The 24886-nt window shown below is 49.3% G+C and overlaps 1 protein-coding gene across 4 annotated transcripts; it reads right to left on the reverse strand.

Annotated features, from left to right (window-relative positions):
* On the reverse strand, window positions 1-24818 carry TOM1L2 (target of myb1 like 2 membrane trafficking protein). Of its 4 annotated transcripts, XM_039367983.1 has the most exons (17): window positions 24652-24764; window positions 20269-20333; window positions 18035-18119; window positions 17269-17347; window positions 16984-17133; window positions 16095-16229; window positions 15552-15698; window positions 15294-15410; window positions 13661-13794; window positions 12735-12774; window positions 12038-12161; window positions 11144-11264; window positions 10004-10079; window positions 8591-8656; window positions 4898-4957; window positions 3404-3440; window positions 1-2835 (listed from the first exon to the last, which is right to left on the reverse strand). In XM_039367983.1, the coding sequence occupies exons 3-17, from the start codon at window positions 18070-18072 to the stop codon at window positions 2684-2686; spliced, it is 1476 nt and encodes a 491-aa protein (XP_039223917.1). In that variant the 5' UTR covers window positions 18073-18119; window positions 20269-20333; window positions 24652-24764; the 3' UTR covers window positions 1-2683. The 4 variants fall into 4 exon arrangements, with proteins under 4 accessions (XP_039223917.1, XP_039223915.1, XP_039223916.1 ...); XM_039367981.1 differs by lacking the exon at window positions 20269-20333 and having other exon boundaries at window positions 24652-24818; XM_039367982.1 differs by lacking the exons at window positions 8591-8656; window positions 20269-20333 and having other exon boundaries at window positions 2684-2835; window positions 24652-24818.
* Between the last annotated feature and the right edge of the window lie 68 nt (window positions 24819-24886).

The raw sequence follows: 24886 nt of genomic DNA on the forward strand, positions 1-24886 counted from the left end.
TAAGATTGCACTATTTTTTTTATTGGGTGGACTTTGACATGCAGAAACAATATATGTATAAATATGTACAGAGACACACAGACATCCAAAAGGAGAGTTAAGTGACATCGGTTAATACAGCCTTATGCAAACCCCCTCCCCCCCCCCGGGCTGGGCTTTGCTCTCTCGGGTATACTGTCACTCGTAGAAGAAAGAGAGAAGGGAGGCACTTTCAAATGGGTTTCACTAGTATCATTTTTACATAGTTAACCTTTACATTTTTCTTTAAACAATAAATTCCACTGGCCTGCCCATCGACTGTCCCCCGCAAATAAAACAAAACATTGAATGTTGTTTGTCAATAAATATTATCCATTTTTAAACAACTAGAGAAGAAGTTGCAGCTTTAAATATACAGATGGCAAGGCTATGACACGGGGTTTGGGGGAAAGGGCCCCCGTAACAGTTAGCAGTTAGGTCGTTTTGGGGGAGAAACAGAGACTGAAATAGAAGCAAACCAACGGGAAATCCTGGGAAGAGACTCCGGAGGAGAGCCCAGATTTGGGAGGCTGACTTCTTGGGGTTGGGGCTTGTTCAGAAGGAGGCTGGACCTTTTCCAGGGGCTGCAGATTAACTTAAAAAGCCCTAAGAAGCCTCGGCCTCCTCCCAAACGAAGCTGGTTTGGCCGGGCAAGGAGCACAGCCAGCTTCTTGCTGCCGAATTGGGTGGATTTCAATAAGGTGGTATCCTTCTTTCTTTCTTCTGCCCTCCTGCCCTGCCAAGCCCCAGGTGGTGGCGGCGTTTCGGAAGGCTGCCTGGGAGGGACGGCCCCTGGGCTTCACCTCCCTGAAACGCACTCCCAGAGCTATGGGGCTGGAGGCAGGGGAGCCCAGGGGGGCAAACTGCTCGGGCAAGTGTGCTCTTGGGGGCCAGCAGGGGCCCCTGGTGCTTCCAAGCCGTCTGCTTGCCTCCCTCCAGGGCAGCCATCCGTGAGCCTGCAGAGGCGGCCTCTTGCAATGGCATTGAGGGCAATTTGGGGTCTCTGGGCTGCAATGGTGCAGAGGGGCGACTGGAAGGCACAGTGGGTAGATCTGTGCAACTAGCGATCGTTTGTAGACCATGTGCTTCAAACAGCAAAAGATGCTCAAGGGAGGTTAGCTCTGCTTCCTTCCTCTCTCGCTCCCGTCACTTCTCCTCTGCCCGGTCTTTCAAAGCTGCCCCACATGGGGGCCATCCCAGAGAGGGGAAGGGAGGATCAAGCTGGAGCCCCACAGCTGCTTTTCCTGCAGGCCCTGGTGAGCCTGGTGGGTTATCAAGATGACCAGGTAACGTCCCGAGTGATGAAAGCAGACTCCAGGTCTGTGCCAAGCGAAGGCTGGCATTGGGGAACTCTCGGGACAAAGGTCGCACGACAGGCAAGGAAAGGCAGCCTCTTGCCCAGGCTGGCAGGAGCCCTGCCAGGTGGCAAGCCATCAGGTCCTCTGCCCAGCAGCATGGAAGGGTCACTTCCTCTCCTGGGGGAAAGGCAGAGCCCATGCAGCCCACGGTGCCCAACCTGGATGGGTGAAGCGAGGCCAGGATGCTCCTTGCTTTGAGCCAACGCATTTTAATTCAGCTTAATCCCATTAGGAAGCTCTTCTTCTGCACCATTATTTTTGCAGAGGTAACGGAGAAGGCCCCGCCCTCTAGTAGGCAGTGCTGAAATGCTGGCGTCAGAGGAGGGCAGAAGCCCCCACTCATTCCAGCAGGGCTGCCCCACACCCCTTTCCACCCTTTCGTTAATGCTTGGGAGAGAATCCCGCCGCCGGTAACATAGTGCCATTTAGTGCTTTAAAATGCAAATAAGGTTTTAACACACACGCACACGCGCACGCACACACATGGAGTGGTTCATACCTCCAGACGTAACTGCCGCTCAGGGTTAACATTTCCAGTGCAAAGTGCAATCTCGTCCCTTTCTGTGGCTGACTTTCCCCTTATCAATACCCTTCTTGTAAAGACGAGGAGAGGGGCAGACTGGCCGGTCCCCCACGAGTGGGGCTGAGCCCATCCAGAGAGGGGGGATCAAGGGGAGATCTGGGGGCCTGCAGAGAGGGGCTCCTTCGTCACCCACGGAACCCGCCCAGGTGTTTTGGCTAAAGGATGCTGCCTTCGCACAAACGAGCCTCTTTCCGACTAGCTTCTCTGGCAACCCTCCAGGCAGAGCTAAGAGAGCAGAGGAAGCCCACGGGGAAGATGCTGAAGCTCCGGTTTGATTTGTGCGGGAGGCCGAGCAGAAGAGGCCACAGGCCGGGCTCTGGAGTAGTTCTAACTAGAGCCAAGCCAGGGTTGGATGCATGACTATTGTGCATAAGCAAGGGGAGGGGGGAGGACTGGAAAGCCAGTGGGAATGGAGCCTGTGCAAGTTGTCATGCAGGTCTCTTACCTTTTTTTTTTTTAAAGGGGAATCTCAGCATCAACGGGGCAGAGGCGTGAGAGGGAGTTAAGTGGGACAACCCCCCCCCATCTGAGTGGCAGAACGGCTGTCAAGAGCCTTCCAAGGTTAAGGAAATGAGGCCGAGTCCCGGAGGAGGAAAAAGAGCCCACCTGATCTGGGGCCACCGGGGATGGGAAGGGGCCCCTCGCTAGCCAGACCACTCTTGGTCTTGCCGCCACCGCCTCCTTCCGTGCAGGGAGAGCGGGGAGGGGAGGGGGAGAAGGACCGTTACAGAGCGAAGAGGGCGTCCTCAGACCGGTCCGGCTTCCTTTTGCTGGGCGGGTTCGCAGGTGGCGGTCTGGGCTCCTCCTGAGGAGGGGAGGGCAGGTTGGGGATCCTCTCAGCCGCTTTGGCACGCTCCTCCAGGAACCGGTCGAATTCTGCAAGGTTTAGGGAAAAAAAAGGCTCAGGGGGAAACAGTCCCAATGCTATTTGGCGATCCATCCCATCCCGTCCCCTGCCCAGGTCCAACCGAGGGTGGCCTGAGACCACGAGGAGGAAGAGGGCCTGGTCGGGGATGACCAAGGCAGGGCTTGGGGTCTGAAGCAGGATTGTCCAGAAGAGAAATGGCCGCCGGGTGGCTGGCTGGCCGCAAGGTTTAACAGAATAACAGCGTTGGAAGGGACCTTGGAGGTCTTCAAGTCCAACCCCCTGTTCAAGCAGGAAACTCTGTGCCGTTTCAAACACATGGTTGTCCAATCTGTCTTCCTGGCCTGTGTGCATGTCGCCCGTATCCACTTTGCAGAATTAATGAGGGAGGAGCTGACCGTGCAGGGTCTCTTCTACCCTACTAGCCTTCATTAGCTCCCCTCTCGGATGTTGGGGGGTCCCTACAGCCCCAGATGCTTTCTATTGCCAGGGCAGCATTGGAGAGCCTCCTCCATCGCCGGGCAGCTCCCCCTTTCCATTAACCGAGGTAGCCCCTCGATCCCTGGGCTGCTTACGTACCTTCGCTGGTCACGCCTTCTTCCAGCTCATCTCCTTTCTGGAATGGGAGGAAGACGGAAGGGGAGAGTGGGGAAGAAAAGAGAGAAAGCTCACCATTGTTATAGCCTTCCTCCTTTAAAAAGAAGTGCAGAGAGCGCAAGGATTTGCCAGCAGGCTGGCCCAGCTCAGGGAGATCTCAAAGACTGAGCTCCGACTTGCCCCAACGCGGGATTAAAAAAAAAAAAAAACAGCGAGAAAAATGTGGTCGCTGAACAGTGGCCCACATATTTCTGGGAATGAAAATCAGGGATTGACCCGCTCGGCTTTGTCCAACGGACAAAAGGGGCCTTCCAGATTCAGGGGTCAGCTTCCCCCAAGCTGAGGCGATGCCCCACAGTTTGGGTCCCTGGGACGATGACCTCCCTGGAAGGAGAAGTGGCAGCCTAGCAACTTTAACCCAAATGCAAAGATGGGCCGACTGTTAATGGCCGTCACCCGTTGCCCTGAAAAGAAACCGCAGCTTTCATGGCCTGCTCCCATTAGAAGGTCCTTGTCCCAGTTGGAGCCAGAGACACCGTGGACCTCTCTCTTCCCCAGGAACCGTCCTGGCATCCCCACATTCGGGACCAAAGCACCGGCCTGGGAGGAGGGCTGTTTTCTTATGAAATCCAAAGCGAAGGATCAGCGTGCGCGGACAGACGTGTGGGGTCTCCCAGGCAGGAGCGGGGGTCCTCTCCGGCCAGCAGGTCCTTGAGGAGGGGGGGATGGCATTTCCCCATTCCAACACTCAGCCAAAAGCCCTCCAGGGAGTTCTCCCCCTCCTTGGGGTATTTTTCCGCTCTGTATCTTTTAACGTCTCTAACAGGCCTGTGTTTCTCCACCTGGGCGACCCTAAGCAGTGTGGACTGAGGGACGCTGCTGCTGCTGCTGCTGCTGCTCAGGGTTTGCCCACGCCCCCCTCTCTCTCCTCCAGTGCCCAGCTGCTCCAGCTGCTCCCCGTATCGGATGGCTTCTGCCTGCGGCTCTGCCAGAGGCCCAACCCTCCCCGCCTTCCCTTCCCCCCCACGTATCCTTTCCCATGCACAGGCAGTCCTCGACTTACAGCCACAACTGAGCCCATTTCTGTTGCTAAGTGAAACGTTGGTTAAGTGATTTTTGCCCCATGTTACGACTGTTCTGACCATTGTTCTTAAGGGAATCACTGCAATGGTTAAGTTAGTCCAGCTTCCTCCTTGACTTTGCTTATCAGAAGGCTGCAAAAGGGGAATCACGTGGATCAGGCGACCAAGGGGACGCTGCAACGGTCCCAAGTGTGAAAAATGGTCCCAAGTCACTTTTTTCAGTGCCGTTGTAACTTTGAACGGTCACTAAATGAACTGTGGTAAGTGGAGGACTGCCTATGTTTTAGAAACGTGTGCCAGAGGTGAGCTGCTGCCCGGGCATCGCCCTGCCCTCCTCGGAGGCAAACGAAACAAGAAAAGAGGACCAGAGCAGAAGAACCGAAGAGTCTCTTACCACGTCGGTACTCAGCCACTCCTCAATGTCCTCCATGACGGAGGACTGTGGGACGGGAATCTAGGCAGGGCAGCGAGATGGGAAAACAAGGCCAAAAACACACCCAGAAATACGGGCCCAGACCGGGACCGAAGAAAAGAGGGAGAAAGGAAAGAGAGGGGGAAAGGAACAAACAAAAAACAAAACACAAATATAGGCTGTGTAAGATGCATTGCTGTTGTAAAAACAAAAAAAAAAGTGCATTTCATCATCGCAGAGGGATTGCAACCGAACGGAAAAAAGCACACGCACAAATAAAGCAGTGTGAAACAAGGCAATGTGGCTAGCAAAACTCAACACAGAAAAGGTTATGATGAGTGAAACGGGGAGAGGCGGGGGGGGGGCATCCTATAAACCAGGAGCAATAGGGCTGCCCTCTGCTTCCTAACCGATACGGAAGATAGGAAAGCAGGCAGGGCGCCTAGAAACAAGATGGATGGTGCCCTGCGTGGGGACGGGTGGGCAGCAAGGCTGGTGAAGGCTTGGGCGGGGTGCCCAAGTGTGCGGCTGGCTGAGAGACACAGACCTGGGGGAGGAGCCCGGTCCATAAGCACCAGTCTGGGACCTGCTAGCTGTACAACTCGGAATCTGAACTCTGAGATTCCTTTCCCCCTGTTCCTCTTTCATGGCCACAAAGAAGTGGTTGCTGGTCAAATTCTGGCCCACACAAGGGTAAAGTGTTTCTGTGTACACACACACACACACACAGAGAGAGAGAGAGAGAGAGAGAGAGAGAGAGAGAGAGAGAGAGAGCGCACACTCGTTCTGCCTGCTCTCCCACCAACTACTTTCTCTCTGGACAGTTGATGGTGGCTAACATTCAGGCCGCCAAGAGAAGGCCTTGGTTAATATTGCAGCCGATTTTAGTCTGAATTCTGCTTGTGAAGTTAGGGGCCTCTTGCCCAAATGGTGCGCAACCCCAAGATTCAAAATTAATTCCGTCATTTCTCTCCCTCGTCCATCAGACTGCATCGTACGTATAAGGTCTAAAAAAGCCTTGTTCATTCCCTGCTTGGTAAAGATGGTTTGGCTAAAAGCTGTGGGGCTGCTCCAGACACAGACTGGGGGTGCGTGTGCGAGGAGACACCTGTTGTTATCTTTATCAAATCTCTGCTACGCAGAGCTGGCTTCTGCTGCAATCGCACACAACGAGATTTCCTCGAGCTCAGGCCTGAACGCTCATAAAAAAAACTACCAAATTATACTCAGGCTTTAGACCCAAGCCTGTCTCTTGCCATTCCAGGTATCGCAATTGCTTGCTTTTTTATCTTCCATTTGCCAAACATTCCCTCTTCTCCAGTCCTGGACTCTTGGGGACAGAAGCTACCACCATAATAACTGCGGCTTGGCAAGTCACAGCTGGGGCTGCTTTTCGTGCGTTGGTCAAGGATCAAAATGGAAAGGAAGCTCCTTCAAGACCGCTCGGCTGCTCAGTCTAGACCACGAGGTGCCTGAACTGAATGGAGCTGGCAATCCAAAAGGAGACATGTAGAAAAATATTCGGGAAAATAGGATGAGCTTCAGGGTATCTCTGACCCAACTCGCCCCTTTAAATTTCCAGCCCTTGGCCAGGGACTATTGGTGTGTCCTTGCACTTCTGCTCACTTGTCTGCTTGCACACTTGGGCAGGTCCACTTTATTATGTGTCTCATAAACACACACGGTTAACAGCTGCTGCTGGTGGTGGTGGAAACACGGTTATGGGTTAGTTGGACAGAGGAGGTCAAATATGTCCGTGTTAAAAACAAACGGGGACCAGGAGCTTGTGAAGGACAGACCAGGGAATGCCAGCCTGTCCAATCCCGTACGGGTGTTATTAAGGGGTTCACAATGGGGGCAGTAACCTTTTTCCAAGCCGAAGAAACACACGCTAACAATGAGGATGGTTGGAATACCAGAGGAGGGAGATCAGAATGTTCAAATCAGGGGGAGAAATATACTGGGAGGCTTTTAAGGGTCTCCCCAAGAAACTGAAACAGTGAGATGGGTTTAATCTCTCAGGAAATTTGAAAGGCAAAAGATGGAGTTGCCTCCATTCTCTCCTGGGGGGCAGGGGGGGGGTCCTTACAAGCAGTCCATCCCCCTAAACATCCCTCTGTCCTTTAAACACTTTGCACCCCCTTTTCCCAACCAAATTCCCTCCTCCCCTTCATTGTTTTTCTAAAGGCCTGTCTCCTGAGAGAATTCTGGGATCGGCAGCTTGGGGGTGGTGGCTGCTGAATTTCCTCTTTGGGTGTCCCAGGTTTACCTTCTCAGTGACGTAAATAAAGCCCCACTAACTCCTGCCCTTTCCTGCCTAGCCACATTTAGGATTTTTCCTTCCTCTCCCTTCCTTTGCCAAAAATAAAATAAAATAAAAATGGTTTGAAAGCAGCAGAATCTTCAAGGGAAAGTTTATATCCAGTGCGCTCTGCGTTCTTGCAAGCTGTGGGACAAGCTTATCGGATTGCTAGCTGTGGGTGTGCAGAGCAACGCTGTAAAATGCAGAGTGTAGAATAGTGTTTCCCAAGTTTGGCCACTTGAAGACGCCAGGACTTCAATGCTCAGAATTCCCCAGCCAGCGATGCATCGCTGGCTGGGGAATTCTGGGCGTTGAAGTCCACGCGTCTTCAAGTGGCCAAGCTTGAGAAACACCAATGTGGGAGAGGCCTGTCTGCTATTCTCAGTTTTCTGCTCTTGCAGGACACATCATTATTTTCCTCTTCCCCCCAAGGAGCTTAGCAGAACCACCGATGAGCCCAGGGTGGCCCTGGGCTGCCTAGAGGAGGATGGGATTTGAAGTCCAAAACATCTGAAGACAAGAGAGTGGAGGAGGAAGAGACTGATCGAGCCTTTTTCTCTGGGTTTGGGTTGCTCTCTTGTGCTGCCTGTTCAGCCTCTGGCAAAGCTCCCCCTTTGCTAAAGACCTGTGTTTACCAGGGAGGGGAAAAAGGCGATACTGCAGGTATTAAAAAAAAGACGATGACAGGACAAGGAGGCGGTGGAGAGAGCCATCCAAGGGTTGGAAAACAAGCCCACCCCCCAAGCACTCTTAGCCCCCCTCTATGAGAAAAATACAGATAGTCCTTGACCACAGCGGAGCCCAAAATTGTAGTTGTCCAGTGAGACCTTTGTTAAGGGAGTTTTGCCCCATTTTACAACCTTTCTTGCCTCAGCTGTTAAGCAAATCACCACTGTTGATAAGTTAGCCACCTGGTTGCTATGTGAATTTGGCTTCCCCTTATGACTTTGCTTGGGTCAGAAGGCCACAAAGGGGGGGGGGGGTCCCGTGACCCTGGGACGCTGCAACCGTCATAAATGTGAGCCAGTTGACAACTGTCTGAATTTCGATCACGGGACCAGGGGGATGCTGCAAAGGTTGTAAGTGTGAAAAAGAAGTGTGTCGCTTCTTTCAGTGCTGTTGTAACTTTGAACAGTCACTAAACGAACGGTTGTAAGTCGAGGAATAGCTGTATTCAGCTCCTACTGGCCCATCCTTCCATCTCCCCGGATGAGGCTCCCCCCCTCCTTTTACAGCCACCACCCTGGTACTGTGTGAAGAGGTGGAGTGACAGGTAAACCGAGGGTGGTGAGGCCAGCAGAAAGGGACACCGGGAGGGGTGAGACAACATGGAGGGAGGAGGGGATGTCACTGGACGGCAAAACGGTCCTCACCATTCCTTGGGAGATGAGCCACCTGTCTATGGGCTCCATGGGGCAACTCCCACCTTTACCTCTCCTCTGTGTGTTGAGAACAGAGAGCCTCATTACCATAGATTAAACAAGAACCGTGTTTCCCCCCTCCCAAGGCAGACCCGGGATGTCCAGCGCAGGCGCCTGCAAAAGCTTTGGGCACTCCTCTCTCCCACCTGGTTCTACCTGCGGGTGGCCCGACCCAGAATCGGCAGCATGAGGGTAGGAGAAGCACCCCTCCGTGCCCACTTCCTGAGACAAGAGGGCCTTGAAGCTGGCGGAAAGGGGCCAGGTCTTCGTCTTCAAGGGTCCCAACAAGCAACGCTTTGGGTACTGGCCAGCCAAGATGAGAGGTAGTTGCTAAGCCGGGCGGTTATGGAGTCATGCCCGATTTTACCAACTTTTTAGCCATGGGTAAGAGAATCAAGGCTGAGAACTGAAAGGAGAGAGATTGCTACTGGGTGCAAGGGCTGCCGACACCCTCAAGTCAGCTGGAGAGCAAAATAAGGATGTCTTCACCTGTGGGCAAAGCCTTGGGGGAGGGGGAGACACACCTTCAAGTACTTTGACCCTGCTCCAGGAGGCCCTTTGAGCTGACAACACACTAAGCCCTTGGTCCCCAACCTGGTGCCCTCCAGACTTGTGCAATCCATTCTCCCCAGCCAAGCTCAAGAGATCTGATACAGGCATCAAATGGGAGCAAAGGTTCCCTACCGTACTTTCACTGATCTGGATTCAAATCCTGGCCATAAAGTTAATTGGGCAAATACAAGTCTCTCATTTAAAGGGGGGCAGAGGAAGAGAAAAGAGCCACTGACGCTGCCTTGAACTGCTTGGGGGAAACACAAAGGTGGCCCATTTATTCTGATGAAATAAAATTAATTAAAGATAGACGGATGTTGGATCCTACAAAGGCCAAAATAAGGAAGGGGGTGATCAGCTGGAGAAAGTATAAAAGCCCGGGGAGGGGAGGGGAAAAAACCCTCATGTGGGAAATGAGGTTGACAAATCAGGTCTCTGTGCATTCAATCTGGACTGCAGGAAAAAAAGGAAAGCCCTCCCCCCCCGTCCCAAAGTAAGCACCCTGTATTTCTCACAGTAAATCAGTGGCCCTTTTAAGCACAACAACATTCAGATGAAGCTGAGAGAAAAGGTGAGTCTTTGGCCTGTCCTCCAGAGTTTCCCACCAACACACTGAATATCTGGTCTTCAAATACTTCTAAACTGCTGAGCCTCCCAATGACCAAACAAGGAGACGGCCCCAGCTCGCTCTGCTAGTTTCAGTCGGCTGCCCCCAAAACAGACACTGCACACAAGGGAATGCACTGGCCTTCAGTGTCCTCAGCCTGAGAATGGGACCCACACGTACACACACAGAGAGCAGAACAGACTTACCCCTCCTGAATTTGGTTTCTGGGTATCCGGGGCAGGTGCCATCCCTTTAGCCATTGGTGGATCCTCCTTTGTCACGCTGGACAAAAGGAAAGAAAAGAATTGCTAAAATAACCAAAAACCAACAATAGCAAAAGAAAACATATGAAAGAGAGGCCAAAGCATGCCGATTTTATTTGTAAAAAGAAAGAAAAACAATGAGTGCAGCCAGATGCAAGCACATTTAACTCTTCCGCCCGCAGGGGCAGATTTGATTATAGGAGCTGAATATACACACATAAAAAGTCCCTAAATCTGGGGATTTCACATCTCCTGAGAAGCCCACCAGGCCAATCCAATTAAGGCAGAGGGAGTTGATTAGATTAAAAATCCCCCCCCAAATCTGCCACAGGGTGGAGCCAATGAAACAAAGACGAGAAAGCATCATTGATGCTTAAATACCGAGGCGTCTCTGGGAGGTCTCTGGGGGCTGTAATTCATCCAGCAAACCTCCAGAAAGCCAGGAGGACTCCATTTTTAATAGCCCTGGAAGCGGGGACAAAATTATCACCAAAACAATGGCCTGGCGAGGGCGAGGCATTCCTGAGGTCTCGTGAAAAGGTCTCATGCTGCATTTCTGATAGTCTTTGACTTCTCAGTACATTTGCATTGGCTCTGAGTAGCCTGGAAATAGTCTGAAATACGATCTAGCTGAGCCGTCAAATTTCCCTCTCACAAAGCCCTTGGGATAAGATCTGCTGCAATTGTGTATCTAAAACAGGAAAAAAAATGTGTTCGTTTTAGCAATGAAGGCCCCTGATCATTCACTGGCTCAGGATTTGAACCTGAGACCCAGAGGATGGCTATTGACTTGAGCAGCTCTTTTGGTCCTAGCAACCAGTTTTACCTAGTGGTTAAGGTACCTGGTTAGAAAGCAGGTGAGAGTGAGTTCCAGTCCCACCTTAGGCATGAAAGCCAGCTGGGTAACCTTAAACCAGTCCTCCTCTCTCAGCCCAACCCACTTCACAAAGTTGTTGTTGTTGTGGAGAAAATAGGAGGAGGAAGGCCTGTTGAGCTTAATTTGTAAAAACAATAATAAAGATGGAATACAAATCAATAATAAATGTTCAGAGAGGCAGCGGCGTCCAGGCCATGGCCACTTACATTGTATGCTGATCTGCCAAGGGACCGCCTCCTCTTGTTTGTGCAAAGACGTCAAAGTCATCCCGGGGATTGCTGGGGGGGAGCGAGCTGAGGGCCCCACTCACGTTGTTTGTGCCCAAATCTACAGAGAGACACAGAGGACCCAAAGCAAAGGAAGATGGGCCTGCTTTGCTTTGAACAAAAAAGCAGCACTGTGAACAAAAGCAGTCTTTTGATAAGTCTTGGTGCATACAAACATTCCCTGTAGCCAAGCCTGAAGCCGGCCACATTTCCCCTCCTTCTTTCGTTCCCATGGACAGAAGGCCCAAGACTCCACTTGTCTGATCTCCTCTCCGGGGAGGAGTCCAGCACCAGCTCCTGAAAGAGGGGCTTAGACCGAAGAAAACTCATCCTTGGGGAGATGGGGGGGGGGGGAAGAGAGAGAGATCAGATTCAGGAGAAGGACAGATTGGGAAGGAAATGACGCCACATCCAGTTCTCCTCGCCTCTTTGCAGCGCCAAAGACTCTGAGCCAAAGAAGGGACTGCAGAAATCAATTAAATGAGACACAGCTTGAATGTAATATGGGATGTAAATTTTGACTTGAAGAGCCCTACTGGGACAAACACAGATTTGTGCACAGCACGGTTGACGATTGCGCACAAGGTAATGAAAGGTTGTGTCTTGTCACAGAGACTTATTGTGCACAAATCTGTTATAAACGGGGAAAAGGGCCCCTCTGCATCTAAATGGGTTGGCTCCCAGGGGCTTCCTCCTACACAGTGGCCAGCATCCAACATTGGCAACTACCTAAGCATACCGGGAAACCTCTCAAGTTTCCAAGTACCCCACTAGGACTAGCTTCTTGGGACTTCCTCGCATTCTTCAAGAAACGGAAGAAAATAAAATACTCACCGAGCCCAGCAAGCTGAGTGGAAAGGGTGGAGGCGGGGGCAGTGTTTCCCACCGTGGGGCTGACCACTGCTGGGGACCCAGGGCCCAGGTCTATCAAGTTGTCCTCGGACACCTCGTTGAGAACCTGCAGGGAGATAGAGGGCAGCAACAGAGGTCAGACGAGAGGAACATCACAGGAGTCAGAGGCAGCACCAGCTGGCTCTAATGAAGCCCAGGAAGTTACAGCCAGGAGGGGCATGTTTACACAAGCACCCACCCCCTTAAGCCCCCTTCAGATGTTCTTTCTTTCCCTGGTTAGGGCGCCTCAGCTAAAAGGGGCAGAATTCTGCATTGCTGAGCCTTCTCTCCCAACACGCAAGGAGAGGAATTATGACCAACCACACACACACACACACACAAAAAACAGGCAGAACTTTGACTGAACCATTTGGGCCACCACCCTGACTTTCTGACTAGGATGAGGGTGTTCCAAGAACTTCCAACCTAGATATGTTCACATTCTCTGGATCAGCTTGAAATGGCTGGAAGCAGTCTGATTCCTCCCAATCTGCAAGCAGACCCTCGAGTGTTGCTTTGCCAACAAAGACACAACCAGTTATGCTTAATATTCAGAGTAAGTCTTAGAAATTCTCAGGGGGAGCGTACATTCTGGTGACAAGGATAGAGAGCAGCTGTTACACTGTTTGGAAAGACTTACCCCATTCTGTGCTGACCGACCCAGTCGGTACCGTTCAAACCTAGAGGAAGAATAAAGGAATAAAAAAGAGGGCAGGGGGCAGTTCTGAACAATTTGGGTCTTCACCCAAAAGCAGGAATGGGGAGAAGAAATTACTGTGGCGCAAAAGGGGGAGAATTGATTCTGGGTAAGACACCCAGGAGACCACTACAAGACCCATATGCCATCCTTTCCCCATCTCCCTGGTTGCCCACGGAAGTTAACCAAACAGCCCACAGGAAGTGGTTGTCTGCAAAGAGTGTTTGGGGCCCTATCCTAGAGGTGAATTGTGCTTGGGGCAGTTCTTCCATGGAGGAATGGTTGGTTCTTTCTCTCCGAGGCCTTGCTGAAGCGCTTAACTGGACTTGATATCTGTTCCTAGACAAACTAACATATCCCAATTGGGACCTGTTCTGCAGGGCAAGGTCCACATGGATGGCCGCTAGGTACCTGCCATCAGTTCCTGTTTTTGGATGCCTGGCTAGCTTGCATTATTATCCACATTCTTTGAGCCAGAGGCCTCTTCCAGGAGGTTCGTTCTGGACCTCTAGCGTCCAACTGTACACGCAACACCTCAGCCAGCCAGGCATCGGTGCAGGCAGCTGGGAGTCAATTATCGACAGCTGATCCGCAGAGAAAGAACTGAGATGGTTTAAAGCAGCTCTGACATTTACAGTGCTTCTCTTCCCTGCCTCCTGGGAGGGGAGGGGAGGAGATGAACGGGGAAAGGGAGAAAAGGCTGCGATCTGGCAAAAAGGAAAGACTCCTGAATGTCTCTTCTTCTGAGGGACACCCCACCCCACCCCACCCCACCCCACCCCCCATGCTGTCACTAGAGAGGGAAGGTCTTGGCTTGCCCTGCCCTTGTGCCGGAGGACCTGACTTCTCCAAGAAAAAAGGGACGCCACCTCTCGTATCGGAGGAAGACGTTATTCAAGTCATCGTTGGCGTGAAGCAGCTCCTCAGTGACCTCTTCGTTGGACACCCTGGAGATCAGCTCCACAATCCGTTGCTGCATCACTCGGCAAGTGCGGTTCAGCTCCTAGGAGAGCGGACAGGGAGACGACTGAGGGCAAGAAACAGTCTCCAAGGGTGGCACCATAAGCAGGAGCCAGAGGTTTCGTAACCGGGAGGAGTTCCTGCTGCCTTTTGAGTGTATGTTTGCTTCCAGATGTCTCTAAGAGAGGCTGTGGCCCACACCTGGCCTCTTTCGTCGGCTATTTTGGCTCCCTCTGCCAAAGGGGCCCAGACTATCCAGCTGATCCACCTCTGCCCACTGGACATCACATCAACAGCAAGAGAAGCCAGCTTCCCCCACCGGACTTTCCATGAGCAGGGGGTGACCTTTAAACAAAGCTAGCCCGAGTCTGGAGGCTTCCCTGCCAGAATGAAAAACCAGCGGAGGGGGGACAGCCTCCAACCTTTGAGAAGAGTAAGAAGCTGCCTGGGCTTCCTCTGCCGAGACTGACATTCAGCGCATGGCATAAACCCCCCCTCAGGTTCTCCAGCTGCTGCAACAGCTTGAGGACCAGGTTTGCCAACGTCGGCTTTAATCTCGTCAGTTTAGAGCCAGACGGTGACATTTCAGACGTCTGGACTCAGGTAGTGGAGAAAACCGGCTTGGACTGCGTTGGGAAATTGTCTTGTGCTCCGGTGCTTAGTGGTTTCTTTTGTTTTGCCTATTTCTAAGAGGCAAGGGCCAGCCACACAGTTATCTCGGCTTCTTAGCTCCAAGTAACTAAAGGGGCACCTACAGACAACGCCTCGTTCTCTGTCATCCCAGAAGGGCCGGGCAGAGAATAATGGACTTAAGTTCCAGGAAGACAGGCGAAATTTGCACCTGATGAGGTGAGCCCTACTTCACAAAGTCTTCTGCCGTTGGTCTTTTGGAAAAGGTGATGCCAGACTTCACCCGACTTCTGGCTAACTGGAAGAGGGGGGCCGGGGGTGTCGTTCCAGAGATGAATAGAAGCAGCAGTGGGAAAACCATTTGCCCCAAATGTTGGAATCGGGATCCTTCCCCAAGCATCAGATCCGTGTTCAAGAACCAAACGATCCCTTCTGACTCTGGGGCTCTTCAGGTAGCTCCAGACTAAATGGTTTGAATTCATCAAAACAAATACAGGGAGTCCTCGGCTTACGACCGCACTTGAGCCAAAAATTTCTCTTGCTGAGACATCTGTTCAGTGAATTTTGCCTCATTTTTTGTCACAGCTGTTAAGTGAATCACTGCAGTGGCTAAGCTGGTAACACGGTTGTTAAGTGAATCCGGTTTCTCCACTAACTTTGCTTGTCAGATGATCACAAAAGGGGATCACGTGACCCTGGGACATACTGCAAGCACCTTAAGTACCAGTCGGTTGCCAAGCGTTTGAATTTTGATCCCATGACATGGGGATGCTGCAATGGTTCTAAGTGTGAAAGACAGTCATAAGCCACTTTTCTCCCTACTGTTGCAACTTTGAACGGTCACTAAATTAACTGTTGCAAGTCGAGGACTACAACAGAAGAGCTAGGAAAATTTCCCTCTGACAGATTCACCTGTAGCAACTCCAGGTCTGAGGAATCCTCTTGACCGGGTATCATTTCTGTGAGCATCTCCGACATCACCTTTGTGTTGCCACGAACAACATCCAACTCGCTGCGTAACCGTGCAATCTGGAGGGAAGGGGGGGCAGGCAGGGAAGGAGGAAAGTGCTTTTGTTATCTAAAAGCCGACAGGCGTCTCTCATCCTGAAGGAGTGCGGGGGGCCACGGCTCCCCCACCCCAGCCAGGGGCCCGTTCCTCCCGAGCAGTACCTGTTCCGTGTTTGCTATGATGGGGTCAGCCCCATTCGGAGTGGGGGTCTGAGAAGTTGGGAAAGAGGTAGGGGAGGGGCTGGGGCTTATCTTCTGCTGAGACTGGGACTTGTGCATGTTGGCAGCCGGGTCGATTTCAGGAACACTCTAGCAAGGGAAACGGCAGTTGATGAGAGAGAGACCAAGCCCACCTTCAAAGAAGCAGAGGGGAGGGTCTGTGCCTGTGCCTGTGCGTGTATGTGTGTGATTCTATTTACAACAGTCACCTAAGTGCTCTGAAGGCCCAAAGAGGTGGAGTGCAATTGTGCAGCCTCCCATCCAAGCAGCTAGTGGTCTTATCACCCTGGGAGACGGGACGGTAGCAGTGCCTGGGGTCAGAGCCTGCAAAGTTGTTCTAAAAGGCAGTCAGTTTTTTTTCCTGCTCAATGAATGTCCCGGGTATTCTATGCTTCATAACTGTACAACTCATCCCCCTCTTTCATGTGCAGTTCAGAGTCTAGAGCCCTTGGGTCGGGGCTTTTATTCCCAAGATTAGATACTTGCTCTCTGTGGGGTGTGTATTGGAGACAGGGCATCCAGATCAGCCACGGGAAACTCTATGCCTTTCCTCTTCAGCTCTTCGTAAATGTGCACGACTCCTGTGAGGTCAGGACTGCTTCGAAAGGCATCAGCCCAAGCCTGAAAAAATAAAAATAAAAAGCAGGCAGGATCGTCGGGCTGCTTCTACACAGTCCATATTGCTTCACTAGGGCAGCACTCCCCACAATCTTTTGGGCACCAGGGACCAGTTCCGTGGAGAGAGGTTTTTCTGCAGACAGGAGGGGGCCTGGTTTCGTGTGCTGCCCGCATCCCACAGATGGGGCTTCACTTGTGCTGACTGGTTGCTGACATGCTGGGGACCCCTGCACTGGGGTGTCTGAACTGATCATTTTTTCTTGGATTCATTACAACTGAGAAATCATGAGACACACCTTCCCCAACAGCCCTAGGAGTGGGTCTTGCTAAAGACCCTCTTGAAATTACCCCCCGTCTTTCTAGTGTGATGGAAAGAAAAGCTATGAAGCAGACTAGAAACAGTCATTCGTCCTAACCCTGTTAGTTTTTGGCACGGAGACCTTTATGTATGATTCAAGAGTCAAAAGTGGGATACAAACTCTCAAACATTGTGCAAGTGAATCAGCTTGTTGCCCAAAAATCTTGAGAAGAATCATCAGGCCAAGGCAGCGGATGCTGGGCTGGAGTCACCCTTTCAAATTAAGAAGCAGGCAGCTGCTTAATGCGCAACTGGAAATATACATATCAAGATTAAAAGGACTATCAACCTGCTAAAGCCTAGTCAGTAGAAGTTTCAAAACTAGCTGGCCTTAAAGCTATAGGATTTGTGATGCTATACGCTGAGAGAGAAAGAGATACTTCAATTAAAACGGCATACCTGAATCAGAGCAAGGACTTTATCTTGAACAATCGTGGGAGGATTATTCTTGGGTGAAATTATTTTAACCAGGACGCCATCTATGAAATCTCGGTTTGCTACGAGGATATGGAAGCGGTGGCCGCAGTTCTTTACACACGTTTCCAGAACCTTGGTGTGAAAAACACATTTCAGGTGCAGAAGAGAGAGTCAACACTCAGCATCCTAAAAAGAGAGAGCTGCTAGGTCGGGTTCTAGGGCGACGGACCTGTTCTCCCAAGTCTCCAGATCTTTAGTTGTACTTACTGTTAGAGCGAGCATCACCTCTCTGTAGTTCTTGTTTCCATTCAGCCTCTTCTTGAGAGCTCTAACGGCATCCTTCGGGCTGAGGAGAGAAGGAGGAGAGGATGGGGAAAGACCCAGGTGCCTCTGAAGCACAGAAGCACAACAACCCCAATTTTAAGTTGTTTGTGCACGCCTGTTTTGAACCTGGGTGCCTGGAGGCTCCAGTGTTGGCTCAATTACAGCAGAGCATCTCAAAGGAGAACAGAATCCCCCAAGCGAACACAAAAATAGTTTCAGCAATTTTTTTAAAAAAACAAAACAAAACCCAAAGCCAGGCCAGGAGCTATGAAGATGCTGAAAAGAAGCCAGCAAAAAGATGTTGCTTTTGTGATGCTTTTGCCTAAAAGGAGACTGCAGGAGATTGATCAACAATACTGCGATGGCGTTTAAACACACAAAACCACTTTGGACTAAAGTATTCCAGCTGCTTGAAATATAGTTGAGCAGCTTCTTGAACAATATCTTATTTAACGAGCTTCTTCAGGCTTAGAATCAAATGCTGGGGACTGAAGACACACAGGAGTTTGGCTTACACAGCTTCAAGCCATTGGTCCCTCTCGCATCATCTTCATTTGTTAGATTTAAGGCAAATAAATACTGAACTGAGCATCCAAACTGCCGGCAGAGTCAACCTGACCAACAAGCAACTACTCTTCCCAGAAAAAAAGGCCTCCAAAATTGCAAAAGGCAATTTTGCCGTCAGCTAAGATGGTGCACGCACACCTACCCTTCTTCTGTCTCGTTGATGATGTCACATATCTCCATGTTCAGCGTCCAGTCTTCGCTCTGTAGGGAGCCATCAGTGGCCTTTTCTGTAAGACAACCAAATACGCTGCTCGTTTTCTGAGAAATTGACAGCCGGTTCATTAGGCCAAACTTGTAAGCCTCACCTACAGCTCCGTGCAGGACAACACAAGATCCTTCTGGGCGAATGATCCACCACACACTTGTTTGGATTTACATAAAATATAGTGCCAACAGACGGTGTCGCAGTTTGCAAAAACTGAGCAACCTGAAGGGTCTTAAGTTTATTAAATGACCCATAAAAAGACACCAGGAGGATGAAAAGATTTCAGAAGTAGGTCGGAAGAGAAATAGTTTGAAATCAAATGCTGAGTCTGCCAGTTTTCTGCCATCTGATGGAGCATGCTCTTTCAGCCAACAGCACTGAATCACCTGTGGTGTCCTTTTTTCTTTTTGTGCCAGAACGCCTCTTAAGGAGGGGAAGCCCAACAGTTCATGAGCCCAGTTTTGACTGGGGCCACATGCAAAATAAAGCAGACAAGAAAAACCCACAACCCTTTGCTAGACAGGTGGGCAGAAGGCACAGTTGTTAGGCAAGTAGTGTTGTTATCAAACTCTGTACAATGTTTTTTCAGGCCAAGAACTGAATTTTGAATGATGTGGCAAAAAGTAGGACATTATGCCTTGGACAAAAGATCAGTTCTTTTAACATTTGCATTGAAATATTATTATGGTAATGTGCTAGTCATCTATTTTTCTTTTGTTACATGAAAAATTCCTGTTGGGCAACAATTTTCAAAGTGTCTGTCTTTTGTAAAGAGGTCTCAGTCTGAATATTTCTGATTTAGCTGAAAGCTGACAAATTATAACTGGGTATAATATACATTTGTGCGTGTGTGTGTGTATGCATGTACGTACGCACACACACACACACACACACACACAAATACCCTTAAGTACTTTATATTAGCAAGAGATAAAGCATACAATGCTAAGTCAACCAATCTATTTCTTGTTATGTTCACTTCTTTTGAAGATTTAATTTTCAATTCCTGAGGATTTCTTCTTACAATATAATCCATCTGAAATAGGCTTATGGCACTCTCAAAGCACTTTGCAATATGGATGCATTCTGGCATGTACGATGTTATTTGTCTGCAGAAATATTCCACCACCAAACCTCAAGTACCAATCACATCCTGGTCTGAGGCCACTCCAGCGTCTTGTCAAGTTATTCATAGCAGCTAATTTACAATATGTGCTGCAGAGGGCTCAATTTTATCAGAGGGGATAAAAGGGTAGCTTTTGAGTTTTGTGGTCCGAAGTTGAAAAATAATCACCCCATCTTCTGTTTCAAGGGAATGGTCCTTTGCTACTTAGAGTGACTGCAGTGGAATATATCATTGCTGGCTGTTAGAACCTAACACTGCTGGGTACTTTCGCCAACCTCTTTTACTCCATCCTCTTAAGCCACGGATGCTACGAAGGGTCAGTTGCAGACCAGTAAGTTAAGATCCAATTCTTGTAAGACAGATTGACTGAGCTAAACAATATGGTTTATTGAATAACCCCTGAGTAAAAGGGTTGCTACATGATGTCAAGTCTGAAGCCATGGTTTATGAACCACAATAGCCAAACTCACATGGTATCTTCAGCTGAAACCCAAATACTGTAAATTTCATTGGGGCTTAGCTTGATGTGTGAACCAAGCCATTCTCTTAGTCAGCAGGCAATCTAATTGGAAACAGAATGAGAATTGGAAGAGAAGTGGTCTATTTTTTTATATGCAAGCCTATGCTTGCTTTACTGATTTATCATTTTTATTCCTGTGGTGCTACAGAATAACATGTGTGCCAAGCCATAGTTTGCATAGTTAACAATATGTTGCATCGAACTAGACCTACCTGAATTTAAAAAAAAAAAAATTGGAATCCTGCACAGAACTTAAACATTCTCATTTCCCCCCCCCCCTTTATTTTTTAAAGTGGTTCTTTCACCCTTTGGGTTTTTGTCTTCGTCTTCGGGAATATTTTTGCATTAGCATTTGGCTATTAAGCACCGGATATGCCAGAAGCTAGCATACAATTTTGCATGTTTGAAAACAAGAGTAGGGAGGAGTTAGAAGATCCCAAGGAAGATTCCATGCTTAGAGAAAAGGAACTAAAAAGTACATAATCAGCAATAGTCATGACCTATTGACAGATATAATTTAATCACCTTTCTACTTGCAGGAAGGAGCTAAGAAGAAAGAGGGAGGAGAGGCAGAGATTCTTCCTGGATTCCTTGGAGAAAATGGACAATAATGAAACAAGGCAGCGTCCCTCACTGGTTTTAAACTGGGAAGCCGTTATTAACACAAGCCTGGGTTTGGTGTCCAACAGCTTCACTGTTCGAATATTTCTCCTAATGTCCATCCCAGGGGTCTCCAAACTTGGCAACTTTAAGACTTGGGGATTTGGCTGCCTGAGTAATTCTGGGAGTTGAAGTCCACCAGTCTTAAAAGTTGCAAGTTTGGAGACCCCTGATGAGTAGCCACCAGTGAGAAGCCAACTGAATTTAAAGCCTGAAAGAATCCACAATTTGAGAAGACACAGAGAAGTTCTTCCTCCAGCCTGAATTATCTTACATCCTGTAGTCTGAGATTCTGTGTGTACCTTCATTAGCTAACTCTCAGTCTCAGGGAACAATTATTATGGTCTTCTCAGAGTTTAACACATCTCTGGGAGCTTATTTGGCCAACTCTGTGCTTTCACAGAAATCTTGTCCAATATTTCACGGTCAAAAGATTCTGTGCCATCACAAATAAAGCAAACACATAGAGGGCATTGCATCAGCGATGATGCATATAAACATATAAACATATTGCTCATTAACCTTCAGGAAGTGTTTATTCCTTTACTGCTTCAACCTGTTTCACAGCTGAGTTATTTACATTTTACAACAGAGAAAGATAAGCCTCTGGTCGTCTCAAACCTTTCCTTGCTCATGTTTGCCCAATGTCCTAATGTGCTGGAGATTAAATTTTCATGGGAATCAATGCCATTTACTAGCAGAGGAAGTACAATGCTGATGCATTTCTAGCCCTAGATATTTTCAGAGGCCACCAGCTTTAATTGCAGATGACAAAGCTGTCATCAATCCAATAGACTTTAATAGGACTAATCCCCATCTTCCCTAATATCAAAAGAGCCACCAAAGAACGACAAACAGTGAGACACACACATGAGCCAGGAAGAACCACAGAAACATTCAACAAGGAAAACTCAGTGAACTATGAACTACTTCAGCCAAGGTAATACAGCAGAGGGTTATTCTTTCATCCAGGACATGTTTGTTTTTCCATCCCCGTTCAAATTAAAGTGAAATCCGTCACAGGCTTCTCTTGTTTGTTTTTAAGGCCATTTGCACTAAGCCACGAGAGGAAAACTTGTTATACTGTACACGACTTGCAGATCTCCGCTTTTTCCTGGGAAGTCAACAACTGTGTCACATAATGTCAGTGTCATATATCCCAGAGTCTGTAAGATTACTAGGTCTTCAACACGAAAACTCCAAATTAGGGAGGAGGAGATGTGTGCAATTAAACTTTGGGCAATTCCTGACATGAGGCTTTGAAATACATAGATATATATATAAGCAACTCTTTGTCGACGGAGATCAGACCCCACTCTGCAAGCCAAGTAGGAAGTTTTGATCTTTGATAAACACTGTGTGCATAGCAAACCTTTGGTTTTGTTATTTTTTTAAAAAAAATCAACAGTCAAAGAGGCGAATGCAATCCGTTACCACTAGACATTTTCTTCAGAATAAAGATTTTCATACTATTATTTCCCATCTCTTGCCTAAGAGAGCAGAAATAATAGTGTGTAAGTTCAACTTCTTTACTCATTGTGCAGTTGGCCAATTTTAGGCTTAGACAGAGCTACAATTTTCCAAGCGCAGCTACTTCCATTGTGAAGTTTTACCTATATTGTACCACCGGGCTGGGTTCACTCAGTGAACTAAACTATAGTTATGTTTCATAACTCCTTAAAAAATCATAATGCAACATCCTAAACCAAGAAGAACTAAATCTTCTGCTGGCTTAGTGCAGTATTTGAACTAGCCTCTATATGTTCTAATTCAAAGATCTGACAATTTCAAGGCAGCAACATTTCGGGGAATTCATTCAGAACTTTAGAAGTCTCTTCCGAATCAAGACCACATAGAAAGGGTTATCTAACAAAACAAAATTTTTAAAAAGAAGCAGTGCTCTGTTTTTATCTGTTTCTCTTTCAGAGATTTTTACGTTTTTCTCTCCCAATTGGTAGAAAGCCTCCCTAGGACTTTCAACTTCTCAGCATACCAATAAATTGCAACAATACGTGTACTGTAAAGAAAATTCTTAGAATGGCAGTAATGTCTCCTTTTAAATAAAAGGATGTTCCGAGTCACTTATTCAAGGTCTTCGTAAAGGTCAACAGATTCAGATGTAAATGACATTCCTTGTACTATACACAACACTTTCATTATGCAGCCCTCCCTTGGAATCCATTTTCCATTGAATAAAATGTCACAATTTGTTAGAAAAAAGGCCAGAATCTATTTTTGATATTCCAAGGGCAAAATGAAGGCACCCTAATTAGACTGTTGCCCTTTAGAACAGGATCTCTTATTTCATTCTCAACTATTAGCATCTGCCACAAAGAAAAATGGGCCCAAAGTAAACAGTCTTTACCTACTTTTGGATCAAGCATCTCTACAGCACTCACAAGACTGTGTGTGTTGATGCATAAGCAAGCGGGTTAACTTCATAAACTGATCAAGATCCTTCCCAGTAAGAAAAGCTTGCGCCCCACTTCCTAATTTTAACTAAAAGCACTATACAGCTAGGTAGAAACCAACACAGATTTTGCATTTCTCAATTCTTCCTTCCAATTTCTGTTATATGTCTCAACATGTGCGTATCCTCTCCCCTACATTTCTCAACCTTGCGCCTCAGCTCTGTACTCACTTTCTCCTATTTCCACACTGAGTTCAAGAAAGTGATTTAATGGCCACTGATCAGAAAGTCCACTCACCAAACAATTGTCGGATCCTTCGGTTCTTTAAAGGCATGTTAGATCCAGGAGCTCCCAACCTGCCACACAGCAACTTCCTTAAAGCACACTCCCATTATGGAAAGGGGTTGTTTTTTTTTAAACAGAACTGGTGCACATCGCAAAGCAGTGTCGTCAAGGTCCTTGCACTCTGACATGTGGCTTTTGTACACCCATCAACCTTCCCACACCCCTGCTTAGTCACTGTTTTTAAGCCAATAAAACCACAGCTTCTTGAGCCTTAAGTGGAGAAGTTACCGCAAATATCCACAAACAATTTAATCATCCTTCCCTGGATGCCCCCCAGGAGTCTTTCTCAAGATTACAGGGCCTCTAAATCTGCACTTTGCTATGTTTTTAAGGCAATTTTCCCTCTTGGGCACTTCCTGCCAGCATTCCTAGCTCAAACTTCATCCATAAGTTCTGAGCATCCCTTTTGGCGATCTCTTCCTTCATTCTCCAGCTGGGCCTTCCTAAAACCTCTACCCTCCATAGTGGCTCCCCCAATTTCCGTCCCCTCTGCCACAGAGTCTCTGAAGGCCTTGTACCCCTCCTATTCACACGCCAACCCTGACCTATCCACGCTTTCCACTAATGGCTGCAGATTGCTGAAAGTCTGAGCCTGCCAGGCAACATTATCTTTTATATTGGTTCTCTCCCAAAACATCTCTCCGCTGTAAGTGTGTATATCTATCTATCTATCTATCTATCTATCTATCTATCTATCTATCTATCTATCTATCTATCTTAAAAATCATCAAAGCTTCCACAAAACATATGTCATCCTGCAGTCTGATCCAGCTTTGGGAACCTGCTGGGCGTGACACAGCTGGCTCGGCACACACTTTCTTGGCTGGGTGCAACCCCCGCCCCCAGGGAAACAGCTGGCCTTTGCCCAGAGGGTCTTTGCAAGGACCCTCCCAAGAGAAACCCCCCTCCCCATGGGTATTCAGAGAGACTTTGTACAGAGCTCTATAGAAAGGGAAAAGCTCATTTGCAGCTGCAGCAGCAGCAGCATCAGAAGGGCAGCTGGGAAAAGGGGGGGGCAGGGATGCTCCTCCAGCCGGGCATCCACCCTCACCTGAGAGCCCCTCTCTGGGCTGGTTTGGGGGGGGGGTGGGGGGCATCGCCACACATTGAAACCGACCACAACCCTTCCCCCCAACAGGACTTCCCCCCCATGAGGCATCAGGGCCAAAACCCCACCTGGCTCCCCAGGGACCGAAGGGGGGAGGGGCTGCTTTCTCAGCCGGGGGGGGGGAAGCGGGGCCACAGGGAGGCCCATGGGGGAGGGGTGCAAGGGGGTCACTGGGGAGGGGGCGCAGGGGGGCTCTGAGTCGCCTGCAGAGCCCCCCTCCCCGCGTGGAAGGGTCCCTTCAGCCCCGGCCAACCGACCCTGGGGGCCTCAGAGCGGGCGAGGGGCCGTGAAGCCCCCCACATCCGAGGCCCAGCCCCCCACTTGGCCTGAGGGCGCCTCAGCCGAGCTCCAGAAGGCCAGAATCCTCCCCTGCGCCCGGCTTACCGAGGCTCTGCCCCACCGGGGTGGCGAAGGGGTTTCCCAGCAGAAACTCCATCTTGGGATGACAACAAACGCGACCGGCCTCCCGGCCCGATCCACCTCGCGTCGCCTCTCTCCGCGACCTCGTCCCGCCTCCCCGGCCTGAGCGACGGCGGAGGCGTCCAAGCGCGGCGGCACTGGCGCCGTAGGACGGCCCTAGCTCCCTTTCTATTGGACAGGGTTCCCGAGGGGCGCTTGG

The sequence above is a fragment of the Crotalus tigris genome, unplaced genomic scaffold (assembly GCF_016545835.1).
Source record: "Crotalus tigris isolate CLP2741 ecotype Arizona unplaced genomic scaffold, ASM1654583v1 scf7180000020608.1315917, whole genome shotgun sequence".
NCBI classification, from domain to species: Eukaryota; Metazoa; Chordata; class Lepidosauria; order Squamata; family Viperidae; genus Crotalus; species Crotalus tigris.

Coding starts and splice junctions, on each gene's coding strand:
- TOM1L2 (XM_039367981.1), bottom strand. CDS start 24,703: ATGGAGTTTCTGCTGGGAAACCCCTTCGCCACCCCGGTGGGGCAGAGC. Junction 12,162..12,734: donor GTCGGTCAGCACAGAATGGG/GTAAGTCTTTCC, acceptor ATCTCCCTGCAG/GTTCTCAACGAGGTGTCCGA. Junction 2,836..3,403: donor AGAAGGCGTGACCAGCGAAG/GTACGTAAGCAG, acceptor TAAACCTTGCAG/AATTCGACCGGTTCCTGGAG.